Source organism: Amphibalanus amphitrite, unplaced genomic scaffold (genome assembly GCF_019059575.1).
Source record: "Amphibalanus amphitrite isolate SeventyFive unplaced genomic scaffold, NRLGWU_Aamphi_draft 000083F_arrow, whole genome shotgun sequence".
NCBI classification, from domain to species: Eukaryota; Metazoa; Arthropoda; class Thecostraca; order Balanomorpha; family Balanidae; genus Amphibalanus; species Amphibalanus amphitrite.
In genome coordinates, this window is record NW_024881579.1 from 258747 (window position 1) to 274808 (window position 16062).

Sequence of the window (16062 nt, forward strand, 5' to 3'; positions counted from 1 at the left end):
CGAGATTGCAGTTTTGTAGCACCACCTTTTGTCGACATGAACATATAAAGAACTTTGAAATTGCTTGTTATCTGTAGATTTTGTGAGCGTTTCGAGATTTCATGTTTTTGCTCATTTTTGCTCGAACATGACCTCAGTTTGACCTCAATAACTCCTGACCTAAGGTGACCTAAGGCTTGAAATTTTGTGAGAAGGTGTCAAATTGATCCCCGGGAAGGTACTAGCGGCGTGCGCAACGCCGTTTTCTTGCTATTTAGGAAAACCCACAGGGGGCCCAATTGCCCCCCCCAGCGGGGCAAGGATTAAAGTGATCTTGACCTTGACCTATGACCTTCAATTCTGATTTTTTTGCATGTGCTACTGCTTCTCGATGAGACGAACACAGTGCCCAGCCAGCCTTCCCAAATGGGACCCATATGGGCTGAAAGTGGGGCATCTGGGCTTAAGTGGGCACTGGGCATGGGCTACATGTGGGCTACCTATTATCTGGGCTAAATCTGGGTCTCATATGGGCTGAGCGTACAGCGTAATTCAACATGTTTGAAACAAGCCTCGGTTCATATAAGCTCATAAGGGCTATATGAATATTTCCTTACTACAAAATTTTGTTAACTGACCCCACACCTATCTGGGCTGGATGCGGGCAGCATGTGAGCAAGCTGGGCACCAACAAGCCGGGCACGCCCAATTTCGAGATCAATTTTTAGCAATTCTAGACCACGTAGCGCACAGGAAAGACAACCATTAGACTCCCCGTGACGAGCTGCATCGAATCAATTACCCATTTAATGCAAAAATATCAAGTTTGAAATTTGATTTAATTTGACCTGACTTTGACCTGATCTTCACCAGATAGCCTAAACTGGCCCCAAAGGCTGCCTGACCCACATAATCGCATTTGTTATGTAAAATGGCCGCAATAAAACATGCATCACGTGATATTTTCATATTGATATGGATAACTTTAACCCTCGCCGGCCGAGGGGGTGGGTGCCGCCCCCCATAGGGTTTTTCGCGATAGCTCCGAACACGCTGGTGATAGAGAGCTGAAACTTGGCATACCTGATCTTTGATTCAAGCCGGATCTTTTGACACCAATCGCATTTTCAGGTCAGGTCAGGTCACTGACCTATGACGTCCTAAGTGAACCTCTGCACGGTCTTCAGATGTCGCAACTTCGCAACGCTCTCACTGCCAGAGGAGCTTTCACAAGGAAATGAAACTTGCAGGATCTAGTATCCATTACGAGTCTCACAACTTGTATATCTCGGATTTTTCCTAAAGGACATATCAGGTCAGGTCATTTTCGTGACCTCAACATTACCTATAAGTCAATTGGGAAAAATGGAAACTGCTATTCTGGCGCCGGGAACGATCTCCAACTATCTCAAGCACACAGAGTCGTGATTTGATGCACTCCTTGCAAGGCTAGATGCGTCACTTTTGCAATATTGACCCTGCGTGACGTCATTTATGACGTCATCAAGGTCATATTAGTTTTTCGTCAATAACTCCCGATCAAATTGAGCTAGCGAGTCGGGAAAGCCACCCATGGACTCAGGAAGACTTGCCCAATCGCATGATATGCGACATGACCTCTTTCGACCAACTTTGTGACCTGGGGGCGCTGACCTGACCTTGACCTGAGGTCAACACCCTAAGTTGACCTGACCCGAACAAAAAGTATATCATTCGACGCGCCTTAACAAGGCAAATACGATGCTGCCAAAATCGGCGCTCTGCGGCCGTTTTTTTGCGAAGTTATTGACCAAAAACGGAACCGTACCTTGGGGCACTTGACCTGACCTCAGAGGTCACCGGTTGACCTAGGACCTTAAAATCGGGTACCAATCTCTGCGTCTTGTAACGGCGCACACGCTCGTTTTTTTCTGCGACGCGCTAGCTCCACCAGGGGCGAAACGGCGAGGGGGTCGTACCCGCCCCCCCCCCTCGGCCGGCGCGTATGTAGAAAACCAACAGGTCCGGCAAGGGTTAACCCTCGCCGGACCTATTGGTTTTCTACATACGCGCCGGCCGAGGGGGGGGGGGGGCGGGTACGACCCCCCCCCTCGCCGTTTCGCCCCTGGTGGAGCTAGCGCGTCGCGGAAAAACGAGCGTGTGCGCCGTTACGAGACGCAGAGATTGGTACCCGATTTTAAGGTCCTAGGTCAACCGGTGACCTCTGAGGTCAGGTCAAGTGCCCCAAGGTACGGTTCAGTTTTTGGTGAATAACTTCGCAAAAAACGGCCGCAGAGCGCCGATTTTGGCAGCATCGTGTTCGTCTCGCTCAGGCGCGTCGAATGGTATACTTTTTGTCCGGGTCAGGTCAACTTGGGGTGTTGACCTCAGGTCAAGGTCAGGTCAGCACCCCCAGGTCACGAAGTTGGTCGAAAGAGGTCATGTCGCATATCATTCGATTCGGCAGGTCTTCCTGAGTCCATTGGTGGCTTTTCCGACTCGCTAGCTCAATTTGATCAAGAGTTATTGACGAAAAACTAATATGACCTTGATGACGTCATAAATGACGTCACGCAAGGTCAACATTGCAAAAGTGACGCATCTAACCTTGCAAGGAGTGCATAAAATCACGATTCTGTGTGCTTGAGATAGTTGGAGATCGTTCCCGGCGCCAGAATAGCAATTTTCATTTTTCCCCATTGACTTATAATGGTGAGGTCACGAAAATGACCTGACCTCATATGACCTTTAGGAAAAATCCGAGATATACAAGTTGTGGGACTCATAATGGATACTAGATCCTGCAAGTTTCATTTCCCTGTGACATCTCCTCTGGCAGTGAGGGCGTTGCGAAGTTGCGACATCTGAAGACCGTGCAGAGGTTCACTTATGACGTCATAGGTCAGTGACCTGACCTGACCCAAAAATGCGGTTGGTGTCAAAAGATGCGGCTTGGATCAAAGGTCAGGTATGCCAAGTTTCAGCTCTCTATCGCCAGCGTGTTCGGAGCTATCGCGAAAAAACCCTATGGGGGGGGCGGCACCCGCCCCCCCCCCCTCGGCCGGCGAGGGTTAACTGACCTGATCTCTGTAACCTGATCTGGTATCAGGGACCTCAAATAGCAATATATGTGTATGACAAACAATTCCCCATGGATGATTTTCAAAATCATGCATTTTACTCGATTGTCCGTACACCGCATTTCTTGAAATGCATGTAAAGGGTAAAAATTCGACATTTGACCTGATCTGCGACCTTATCGGTTTGACCGAGGTCAATGAAATTGGGTCACAAGGTAGTTTCCCCGCTGGGGCTATCCAACACCGTTTGCTGCGTGTCGCTATGTTGCGTGGTTTTCGAGATCTTACCCCCCCCCCCCAAAAAAAAAAACGGGGCGCGGGTTAAACAGCTGTCCAAACGGCTACGAGTTACTCAGAAGCGCGAATCGACCCCTTCGAGTTTGCTCAACTGAAGCAACGCTAGGCAGCGCACTTTTTAGTTTTTACATGCCGCACGGCACCCAACTCTCCGCCCTCTCAGTTTGCGGGGCTGCCGACAGGCGGTATATAAAGTAGCGCTGCAACATACAGTAGCCATCATCGGTCGCCGCTCATCGTCCGTCCCTGGTCGCTCTTCGACGATCACTGGTCGTTCGTCGCTGGGCTCGGGACGTCCGTTGCTCTGATCGCAGCTCTACCAACATGTCGGTCACCAGTGGTATGGTTCTGCTGGGCGTCGCGCTCATATGCCTGCAACTGAGTGCCCCTGCTGACTGTCACAACCAGGTAGGTGTATGTCTGACACAACTAAGGGTAAGGATGTCGTAAGATACCATATGAATGCCAATGAAATGGCGCAAATTGTTAACGCCCCCGATTTGGCCCCCGATAACGATTGGAAACACACCCTTCTAACTCGACTCCTGGTCCAGCTGGCAGCTAGGGACATGCGGTAGGTAGGCGGTGTCTGAAAGGAACGTAAAAATAATGAAATTATCTCAGTCATTTTTTAGGTTAGGTAAAATGTCTGGTCACCAGAGGACATCAAATGTCATGTTTTACCTATTTATATATTTGTTGACAAACTAGCACATAATTCAGGACCCAACAGAGCTACAGCGCCATGGGAAAGCGCACCCGATAGCTCTTTTAACCCTCGCCCATGTAGGGGGGGGGGTTGGTGCAACCCCCCCCCCTGAGGCTTTTCGGAAATAGTGCAAAAACGGCGGCGCGCAGCGCCGCCAAATTTTGGGTACCTTATGGGGCAAACCTTGCGCATCTTTTGATAAAAAAAAAAATTTGACCGGGTCATGTCAGGTCACGGAGTTATGACGTCACAAAGGGAACAGCCTCCGGCCGGATTTTCACAAACTGAGTGCCAACGCCCGAGGTTTCCTGCCGGTTGTACGGAGATCGGTTGATGGATCGTAATGAAACTTCCCATGCATGTTGGGGCAAGTATTGGCTATCATATGGTATAAGAAACTTGACCGGGTCAGGTCAGGTCACGGAGCTATGACGTCACAAGAGGAACAGCGTCCGGTACTATTTTTGAAAAGCGCCCGAACCACTATTTTGCTAATTCTTGTCACCTCAATGGGAATATGCAGCAACATTAGCTTATATAGGGAGCAAATGGACCTCCAAAATCCAAAAATACAATCAGATTTCAAAAATTTAAATTTTGATTTTTCGAATTTCTGCCGCCGACTGTGACCTTGCCGACTTCCGGCGCTCCCAACGCGCCATTTTTAGAGCTAGAGAAACGAAATACATACCAAACGATAGAGAATTGATCAAGGAACACGATAGTGGAGGTTTCAAGTCGATATCTCCCACCGTTTTGCCGCAATCGCCGCGGAAAGTTGAAAAAGTCTATTTTTCCGAAAATTTGACCTTTGACCGGTCAAAAGTAGGTCAAATGTTGACCTAGGACCAAAAAATATACCACCAATCGCGAGATCTCGGCGAGAGCAATCCGTTGGTCTTTTCCGCTAAGCTCTACGACGCTCCGTTTTCAAACGCCAAGGGGGGGTCGCACCAACCCCCCCCCCCCTGCATGGGCGAAGGTTGCAGATCGCCGTTTACGGGCGAGGGTTAAGTCCCTTTCTGTAGAATGTCCTCAGATTTGACCTAAGGTCAACGGTTCAGCCTGCACCCTCTCTAAACCCGCGCCGTGCTGGGGAAAAGGGCGTTTTCACCCTACCAAGTTTTTTTTCTCGCGAATATCTCACAAACGGCAGCGCGCAGCGCCGCCATTTTTGATACATTTCTTCATACCTACATCTTTTCAACACGTGTGAAAATTTCAGACCCAAGTCGTTTAAAGTGTCCATATCCCACCTAAACATTGGTTTTGAGTTGAGATAGCCAAAATGGGGTCCCTGGCTGCACCTACCGGTTTGAGCACTTGCACAACATCGAGAAATGCCTCAAATCGAAAATATATAATTTCAAAGTTGCAGCACTTTGGATTCAGAGGGGCTAATGCATTTGAATGCCCCCTCTGAATGTGTGACGTCAGCGCAGATCTAACGATTTTAAATCTTTCACTAAAACGTTTAGTAGCACGCGGTGGTATATGTTGTTTTGCGCGTAAGTGCCGCACTTTTAGCTGCCCAAACTATTGCTTCCAAATAAAGTCGCTAAGAACAGCGGAGATCCCAGATGTGAACAAAAGTAAAAATATAATATCTTGAAAACCGGTGAATATTTTACGGTGAAAATTGGTAGGATATTCGTTTTCGCTCTTTCTGAACCGAGCAACATCACTTTCATGCCAATTCATTCACTTTTTTGAAGGTGGGAGGGTCCCTTTAAGGTCAGGTCACCAGACACCAGTCATGCCAAGTGACCTTAGCTCAGAAAAACGTTCGAAGGCTCGCTGTAGCTGCACCGACTTAACGATCGCTTTGCAACTTTCGACGATTGAGAGTATCAGTATGCATAAAATGTATACCTCGGAATTTCGAGATATGTGCTGTGATCTAAGGTCAGGTCGATTTACGACCCCTCCATAAGTCAATTTGGAGAAAATTGAAATGCATCTCTTTTGGACGAATGTCGTTCTAAACACTCTCAAACATCGGTTTATAGGCAAACATGACACACTGAATCGGAAAATTTCACCTGTGACCAGGGCTGCGGAGTCGATGGATTTTCGGCGACTCCGACTCCGACTCCGACTCCGGCTTTCAAAAACCAGCTCCGACTCCGACTCCGACTCCAACTTTCAAAAACCAGCTCCGACTCCGACTCCGACTCCGGGCAGAATTTTCGACTCCGACCGACTCCAACTCCCGACTCCGACTCCGCAGACCTAGCAGGGCTGCGGAGTCGACAGATTTTCGGTGACTCCGACTCCGACTCCGGCTCGGGTTTCTAAAATCGACTCCGACTTTGACTCCGACTCCGGTCACAATTGTCGACTCCGACCGACTCCGACTCCGACTCCGACTCCGACTCCGCAGCCCTGCCTGTGACCCCTCTGTGTGCCCTGAGGTCATCTCAGGTCATGAACGGTCACCACCACCAGTAGCAACAGCAGGAGCAGCAGCAGCAGCAGCAATCTTGACAAGACGAATGCGATGGTACCACTGACGTAGCTCTAGGACCATGTTTTTCTAAGTTGTTTGCGAAAAAAAACACCTGCTCGGGGTCGTTAACCTGGACTCTAATCTAAGGTTTTTTAGGTCAAACGCTACACGACCGTGCTCGTAATTTGTCTTTATTCCTAAAACTTTTTTTTTGCAGCAATTTGAAGTTCACGTCTGTGACGCCAGTTTTCCATGCAAGGGTCTAAAAAATCGACCCTGTTACCTCATCAAGGGGTCTGGGTCCAAGTTTTTTTTTTACTTCAGAAGATGTCAAATTGATGGCAGATCAGGTATTAAAAGTTTCGTTTTTCTATCCCTAAGCATTCGCGAGCTATTGCAAATATTCGCCAGGGATGGCAACGAAAAATATCCCCCCCCTCCGGGCCTGCAACAGTTTATTTTAAGCACACCATCGGATTCCTCAGAATGTCTTCTTTCGCTTCAAATCAGTTCTGCCCGACCTATTTATGCATCCTGCTATCCTCTGGAACTCATAGCTTGAGATCACTTAATTAACCCGGCACCGCCTGGGCTATTTCCGTACCCACATCAGCCTGGGGGGGGGGGGGGTCGGATCCGACCCCCCCCCCTGTTATCTCGAGAACCAATGGTCGTATCGAGCCCCGCGAGGCGGCGTTCGAAAGGTCTCTACGAGACCTTCCCAAAGCACTCTAAAGATTTTAAGATTGAGGTCAACTTTCGGGTCAAGGTCAGGTCAAAGGTCAAATTCAGGGGTTTTGCATGATTAGGCTTACGGACAGCGGAATCGATAGCTGCTGCTCGAAACTCACCACAAATGACCTCAAAGACCTAGTGAAGGTACCATGTGCGTATAGGGGTCATACTAAGTACGGGTCAAGGTCAGGTCAGGTCACGAAAGGTCACGCTTTTCACTTTCTGCTACATGGGCGTGCGACACATGTTTTATGGCTTATTTTTCACGCCAAATCCGATGGTAATGGTTATATGTGACCCCAAGTCACTGTGCTGGTGATAAGTGTGCATTGAAAGCATAAAAAATCGTTTATACCATACATAACTAAACGAGGGCTAAGAAAAAAAGTCAATTTTTCAACTTTTTATTTTTGACATAAAAATGCACTTTTCTAGACGAGTTTTGTCCCAGGAATCTAGTGGTGCCATTTGTTTTCACATGCGATGTTCAGAAGTGCCTCTAATTCGCGTAAATGCTTATGACGTCACCATGCCCTATGCATGTTGGAGCTATTTTTTACAATTTGGGGGTCAAAAATCAAGATAGAAAGTTATAATTTGGGACATCTAATGTTCTAATAGAGCTCTATAACATATATTCCGGTTTTTTGGAAATTCTCAAAATTTTGGATTTTATTAGCTGTTTTCCAAAAAATATAGTTTTTTGAATTTTGAGGGGTGAAAAACGCATTTTATGGAAAATCCGAGATAGGCATTTTAAAGAACTCGTTGAGCTGCGTCTTTTCATGTCCTTAATTTGCAATTTGCTTAAAACCTCGATTTTTTGGCGATTTTTTAAACATTTACCATTTTTTTGACTGAAAACGCCATGTAGTTACATCACTAAAATCGATATATCTCAGAAATTTTTGAAAAAAAAAAATTCTTAAAAATTGCACAGGAGACGTCAAATTGATGGGAGAGAAGGTATGCGAAGTTTCAAGTTGATAGCGCAAGCGGTTCATGAGTTATTCAAGAAAAACGGAGGGGGGGTCGGATCCGACCCCCCCCCCCCAGGCGGTCGCGGGTTAACCGACGCACGACCAGGCCATTTCTCATAACACGAACGACCAGGGGGGGGGGGGTTGTTACGACCCCCCCTGGCGTTTCGAAACGGAAGGTCGTAGAGCTTAGCGGAAAAAACCAACGGATTGCTCTCGCCGAGATCTCGCGATTGGTGGTATATTTTTTGGTCCTAGGTCAACATTTGACCTACTTATGACCGGTCAAAGGTCAAATTTTCCGAAAAAAAATCAAACTTTTTCAACTTTCCGCGGCGATTGCGGCAAAACGGTGGGAGATATCGACTTGAAACCTTCACTATCGTGTTCCTTGATCAATTCTCTATCGTTTGGTATGTATTTCGTTTCCCTAGCTCTAAAAATGGCGCGTTGGGAGCGCCGGAAGTCGGCAAGGTCACAGTCGGCGGCAGAAATTCGAAAAATCAAAATTTAAATTTTTGAAATCTGATTGTATTTTTGGATTTGGGAGGTCCATTTGCTCCCTATAGAAGCTAATATTGCTGCATATTCCCATTGAGGTGACAAGAATTAGCAAAATAGTGGTTCGGGCACTTTTCAAAAATAGTACCGGACGCTGTTCCTCTTGTGACGTCATAGCTCCGTGACCTGACCTGACCCGGTCAATTTTCTTGCACCACACGATAGCCAATGCTTGCCCCAACATGCATGGGAAGTTTCATCATGATCCATCAAACAATGTGGGTATCACCGGCAGAAAACCTAGGGATTCGGCGCACACGTTTGGTAACTGTCGGCCGGAGGCTGTACCTCTTATGACGTCATAACTCCGTGACCTGACATGACCCGATCATTTTTTTTCGGCAAAAGATGCGCAAAGGTTGCCCCAGAGGGTATTGAAAATTTCAGCCCGCTACGACAAGCCGTTTAGCGTGCACTTCGAAAAAACCTCAGGGGGGGGGGGGTTGATACAACCCCCCCCCCCTAGGCGTTCTAGGGTTAACATGCGCTGATTTTTGCCGTTGACACTGCCCTCTGGGTCTGGCCTGAAAAATTCACCTGAGGTCAACAATTTTAGATGCTTAGAATTACTCTGAGGAGATCTTTTTCTTTTCGTTTGATACCATTGTTGTTGTCGTTGTTTCCGACCTTTCATTCCGTTACCGGTTGGGCTGCGTTCGGTGATCAATGTCAGATCCGCTTGTAGAACTTCTCCATCCGTTCAGGAAGGCATCCGGGGTGGTTTATCATTGTGCGCCCGTACTGCTCGCCAAGTGACGTTGGCTCCCGCTCAGGTGCGGGGCTGCCCCGATGGCTGGGAGGGACCGCACCGGGGCTTCTGCTACAAGCTGAGCGACACGACGCAGAGCTGGTCAGACGCCAACGCCACCGGGTGCCAGAGCCTGGCTGCCGGCGCCCACCTGGCTTCCATCACCTACAGCAACAAGGCCTTCCTGAGCAATAGACACTCTCTGTATGAAGCCAGCTACTTCTGGGTTGGCCTGCACGCCGGAGACGACAAGTGGAACGCCGGTAACACAGGAGATAGCCATCCATTACCAACGGTGCCCAGTCCTGTGGCACTTTATCGATACCTACCGGTTTGGCATTTGGCATTACAGCCACATTTGGTCACCGGTCTGTTTTATGAAGTAAAATGACAAATTGTCAGTATGTCACCCTACGTTTATTCAAAATATCATCATTGAGGCTGCTGTATTACGCTTAGGTATGCACCTATAAAGCATTCTAAGATATCATGTATAACCAGAAATGCATCTAATTTGTTATATGTAGGGATAAAAGATGCAAAAAAATCGTAGACATTCAGTAATCTCGCTCACTCTCTCTTCCTTTCTCTCTCCCCCTCTCTCTCTCGTTCTGTCCGGCACCGTGCTCGTTTTGGTCTGCAATCCTCTGCCACTGCCTTCGCTGCAGGTACTCTGGCCGAGGAGGACGTGGACTTTACCAACTGGGAGACGCTGGTGCACCAGGAGCCTAGCGGTTCCGTCATCACAAACGACAACTGCGTGCTCATGGTGGGCCCCACCGCCACCGGAGAGTATCAGAAAGGCGCCTGGCTCGACTGGTCGTGCAACGGCACTTTTTACTCCCTCTGCGCATTCGAACGGGTTAGTTACTGTGTCAATCATAAAAATGTTTTGATTTGCTAACATATTTGCTGAGGAAGGAAGGCCGTGGCGCTTCTGAGGCGTGGCACTTCGTGGCATATTTGATATGCACCCGATGCTTTGAATGATATATCAGGATATCAGACATCAATTTACATTCCAACATTCCTTGGTTACAATGGTCTGTAGATGTCTCTACTGTGCCGGAATGAGATAAATCATTTATTTATTCATTAATTAAACTTATGTGCGGAGTGGCAGCATTGACATTATTGGTAACTACGCTAGTTTAATTGGAAATTTTATGTTTTTGACGCATATTTTCAGTTCATTAAGTTAGTTTGATGAAAATTGATGTTTGATAACTTAATATCATTCAAATAATCAACGATTGCTTCCTAAGCTGGAAACCTATTATAACTATGAATCTAATTTGACCAAATGTGCACCAAATGTGACCAAATTTGTACCAAATCGCCGTCGTGAGAACGACCAAAATGCAGTTTGTGAAAAATGAGTTAGCATGATATGCTTCTGCGTTTTTATTTATTTTTGAAGTCGTAATCTACCTCACGCATTCAATCAACTATATGTATATAATTTTTCTTCCCAGGACGACTCGAGTGCCGCGTGCCCCCACGACTGGTTTCTCTACGACAACGCCTGCTACATGCTTCAGGATCAGAGGATGACCTTTACCGAGGCAAATGATTTCTGCTCCTCACTTGTCGCCACCGCCTCTCTGGCCAAGGTCACCAACTATGAGGAGCTGGCTGCCAACGTGCCTCTGAAAGACGCCTATTTCTTCTGGATCGGTCTTCACTCGACGCCGACTGTGGACGGAAAACTGCTGTGGGATAACGGTGACGATGCGGAGCCGACCAACTGGCTGAAACTCTCCTACTCCGAGCCAGACGGCGACGACATCGGACCTGGGAACGACTGTGTCATGGTCAATGGTCTGGAGAAGGATGAACTGTTCTCGACTGGCGAGTGGGGCGACTATGACTGTAGCTACGAGTCCCAGTTTCTCTGCGCCCTGAAGATCTGAAGGAGTTGATACCCGTGCTGAAGAGGATCGGTCGCGGTTCTGTCAAGAGGTATCTGATTTTTAATGTTCTGCAGTGAGCTGAGAATTTGAAAAGGACGACCTAGGCCCCATCCAAAAAGTCCTCAGTCTCAAAAAGTCAAAGCATGTGAGCTATCTTTCTGTCAAAAGTCAGCTATCGACTGAGAGAATGGTGATAGTTTCTCTAATCAGCCTCTTGATGTCATGACGTACCTACCTACCTACCTAACGCGGACCTCTTTGTGTGCCCCTGAATGGAACTGGTTTGTGTGTGCGGATAACTTAGGTATATATTTTATGTTGTGAAATATATCATATTTTTGTGTGCTGTGGGACGTCAGTATTATAACTAGGACCTTCGCGTAAATATTATTTAACTGTTGAATTTTATATTCTCGTTGGTTCAGAAAAAAACGTTCTAAACCCGGAATTAAAAATCAAGAGGTGTTTAATGGCTGTTTTACGGTGTTCACTGTTTATGTGTTGATTTGGAAAATATAAAAATGTATATTTTAACCCGCGCATGACTGGGGTATTTTCCATAACGCAAGTGACGAGGGGGGGCTCCTTTTTACGAAACTAATGGACCAATCATTAAAATTCAAACGGCGTCGGATAGCCATGGAAAAACTGCCGAACGAAACTTAATCTTATTGACCTCAGGGTCACCGATGACGTCACAGGTCAGGTCAAAGTAAAAATTATCAACATTTTGGCTTGTTCACAGTTTAGGCTCTGGCCGCCGGCTAACAAGTTCGATCAGGCTCATTTTTGGTTCACGCATTTCTTGATATATGGCTTAGATACCCTGGGGCACCGAGCTTGACTTCGGGGGTGGTGTTTGAACCCCCCCCCCTGCGGTTTTTCGCAGATATCTCAAAAACGGCGGCGCGGAGCACCGCCGTTTATGCACAGCTGTTAATGTATCTTTTCTGCACATGTTGTAAAAATTTCTGACCCAGGGCTCTCAAGGTCAGGTCACCAGGTCGCGTCAAGTGACCTCACCTCAGAAAAAGTTTGAATCCTCTTTATAGCTACATTGACTGAATGATCGCCTTGAAACTTTCAGCGATTGGTAAGGGTAACAGTATGTACAAAATGTAGGTATATCTCGGAATTTTGATATCGGTGACCTAAAGTCAGACCAATTTTGCGACTTATCCATTATAAGTAAACAATAGAAATTTGAAATGCGCCTCTTTTGGACGAATGGTGCTCAAAACTCTTCTAAACATCGGTTCATAGGTAAAAAGACAAACTGAATCGGAAAATGCACCTGTGACCCCTCTTTGTGCCCCTAAGGTCATCTCGAGTCGGGTCATGAACAGTCACCAGCAGTTTTTTTGCTTTAACTTTTGATAGAGACGTGCTAGAGCAATGAGAACACGTCAGAAGTATTCATCTCGACGATACTGATCGACTGATTTGCAACACATCCCTTTCCGGTCAGGTGTTAACCTTGACCTGAGGTTACATTTTCAAAATGACCTTTCAAGGTCAACAAATAGTTCATTCGACGCGTCTCGACGAGAGGAACACGATGCTGGCAAAAATAATGTCGGTACTCGCTTAACCCGCGCGGGGCTGGGGGGGGGGGTAAATTTTACCCCCCCCTCGCGAATTTTTGCGATATCTCAAAAACAGCGGCGCGCAGCGCCGCCAAACTTTCAGTACCTTTTCTTACATCAATTTGACACGTTCCCTGAAAATTTGAGCGAAATCCGTCGGAAAATTTTTGAGAAATTGACGTTTTAGTGACGTCATGTTCGCCATTTTCGCCTCAAAAACGGCAAAAGTTCAAACGCCGCTAACATCTTCATTTTTAAAGGAATCAAGACGTAACAAAAAAGGTTATACGTAATTTTACTTTGTCTATCAAATGGCTATCTCGGTTTTTGAAAATTTTGGATTTTGGTCTAAATTTCTTCAAAAAACTGACTTTTTTGGGAAAATCATTATAAAATCCAAAATTTTGAGTTTATCGAAAAAACCGGAATATATGTCAGAGAAGTGGTCTATGTGCACCTACATACCAAATTTTAGAAGAATCGGTTCAAAAATGTGGGAGTTATTCAAAATTTTATGACGTCACGACACACAATTTTTTTGAAAAATGACTTTTTTGGAAGTTCTAGACCTCGTACGGAAACAAAAATAGCACCATTCGATTTGCCGTGAAAAACTGCATCAGATAGACACCTTTTTAGGCCTTAACAACCAACTTCAAAATTTGACCTCACTTGACCTGACCTTGACCTGACCTCGACCTGAAATTCATCCAGAGGTGGTCCATATCACTTATTGAGTGTGCCTATTGAATTCTATGTGTAAAATGACCCATAAAACATGTGTCGCACATGCCCTTTTCTATATTTTGTTTTTTGGTGACCTGACCTGACCTGACCTGACCTTGACCTTGACCTCTGAATGATATTGTATGCAACGAATATTGTCTTGGTAGCCTAATAACACGTTTTGGGCGATCAGTCTCAGTCCATGACTCCATTCTTCGGCAACTTCGGTGCAAGGCCGATACTGTAGAAACTTGCAATTTGTACCCTTGACCTGACCTTGACCTTGACCTCAAACTTAAAATTAAGTACATGTTTTTAGTAGTTCGTGATGAGAGCTTTCGATTGGCGTTTGAATTTTCCAAATCGGACCATTAGTTCGGGAGATAACAGGGGGGGTAAAATTTACCCCCCCAGCCCCGCGCGTTCGGCTGGAGACCCCAGCCCCGCGCGGGTTAAGTCAAAAGTTATCACCGAAAAAATTGCTCATGACAGCGGCTCTTTTTAGAGTTTTGTCCTCTGGGGGCTAAACCGTTGACCTGAAGTCAAATCTGAGAATATTACTCAGAAAGGTCTGTAAAAGGGCTATCGAATGCGCTTTTCTGCGGCGCTGTAGCTTTATTGGTTCCCCAGTTAGCCTTTGGCAGTTTCCAAAATTGTTTAACCCGTCAGGCGGTGGGCCCCCCTGCCACCTTCAGCGCGGTGAGGGGGGGTATTTTTTGCCCCCTCGTATCTCCCAAACTGCTGAATGGATCTGTAAAATTCAAACGGCGTTCGATAGCCCTGTCAAATTTGTGACGGGAAACCAAATTTCATTGACCTCAGGGTCACCGATGACGTCACAGGTCAGGTCAAAGATAAAATGTTTCACCGTTCACGGGTCTTCTAGGGAATGCGCTATAACACCGAACAAAGCGCATTTTGTCGAAAATCAGCGATAGGGCGTCAGTTGCCGAGTACATATGTTGCTGTTAGAGGTCACTGATAATACCAGGTCAGGTCACAGGTCAGGTCACCAAGGGTCAGCACATGAACCCAACTTTACTAAGGTTGTGCGATGCATGTTTTATGGCCAATTTTTCATTTCCAACTCAATGGTGCTGGTTATAAGACCATCAGGTACGGTTTAGGTCACTTTCTGGTGGAAGTCAGGTCAAGCGTTAGGCGGCACGGGCGGACATCGATAGCAGCGCCTCTATCGGTCACTAGGGAAAGCTGGGCTGTAGGCGACGAAATAACGGCTGAGTTGTCACACGTTGAATAGGTTTATAGACATCCGTCTTGTGAAAAAGTTGAACTTTTGCCTTCAATATTTCTACAGGCAATTTTAGAAGTGTCTTCACATAGATTACAACACCGTTTAGATTATTGTATTCACTTCAACCCTTCCCTATTGTTCTTGATGATGCGGGAACTATTTCTAATTAGTGTTTCTAGCTTAATAAAAGAACATATTGTGCAAACGATGAAAAAAGCATACGAATGGAAGATTTTAAATGCAATTTTCTCTAGCAATTAATGGTAAATTCTCTACAGATGAAGGAAAAGGTGCATGCTAACTGACCAGTATAACGCCTTTTGGGGCGACTAACGGAGCGAGCGAGAGGGTGGGCCTTGCACGTGCGAAATTGCGAGGGGGTACCTCCAACTGACTTGTGCACGGCACCCTACTAACCGGTCTCTAGCGATGTGCCAAATTTGGGCACAATCGGCCCAGCCGTTCTCGAGATCTGGAAGCGGCACCCTGCACGTGCGCACGTGCAAAATGGGTCCCAACTGACTTGTGCACGGCACCCTACTAACCGGTCCCTAACTGTGTACCAAATTTGAGCGCAATCGGCCGAGCCGTTCTCGAGATCTGGAAACGACCCCTGCACGTGCGCACGTGCAGCAGCACCCCAACTCTGGCACATGGATATGCAGTGCCTAGTGGGTGCCTACCTACATGCCAACTTTCAGCGCAATCGGCCAAGAAGTTACCGAGATATTGCAACAATTACAAAACTGACACCTCTTCGTTTTGCACGTGGCACGTGCATAAGGGGTCACCCACATGCATCGGGAATAGTCCAATACTTGGTAGAAGGAATGAAGCTACCCTACAAAATTTACCGCATGTAAATCGGTCAAGTGGTTGCCGAGATATAAGCCTCGCAAAAGCGTGACCACGGCCGGCCGGTCGCTCGCTCCGTAATAATTTAAAGTTCTTGGGGCCAGTTTTTCTTCTTTTCTTACGTCGCCCCAATGGCCGCGAATACACTTGTGATAACGCCTATCGAGGTCAGGTCAAAAATGTCAAATTTCAAAGTTGATAGTTTTGCAT

General features: G+C 46.7%; 1 protein-coding gene across 1 annotated transcript; it reads left to right on the plus strand.

Annotated features, from left to right (window-relative positions):
• Positions 1–3558: 3558 nt before the first annotated feature.
• LOC122379729 (asialoglycoprotein receptor 2-like) lies at positions 3559–11964 on the plus strand. Its single transcript, XM_043362134.1, has 4 exons — positions 3559–3743; positions 9543–9780; positions 10186–10379; positions 10993–11964. The coding sequence occupies exons 1-4, from the start codon at positions 3660–3662 to the stop codon at positions 11428–11430; spliced, it is 954 nt and encodes a 317-aa protein (XP_043218069.1). The 5' UTR covers positions 3559–3659; the 3' UTR covers positions 11431–11964.
• The last annotated feature ends 4098 nt before the right edge of the window (positions 11965–16062 follow it).

Excerpts from the sequence above, each read along its gene's own strand:
- LOC122379729 (XM_043362134.1), top strand. The coding sequence starts at position 3,660 with ATGTCGGTCACCAGTGGTATGGTTCTGCTGGGCGTCGCGCTCATATGC. Across the intron at positions 9,781-10,185 it reads AGACGACAAGTGGAACGCCG|GTACTCTGGCCGAGGAGGAC; the intron begins GTAACACAGGAG and ends CCTTCGCTGCAG. Across the intron at positions 10,380-10,992 it reads CCCTCTGCGCATTCGAACGG|GACGACTCGAGTGCCGCGTG; the intron begins GTTAGTTACTGT and ends TTTTCTTCCCAG.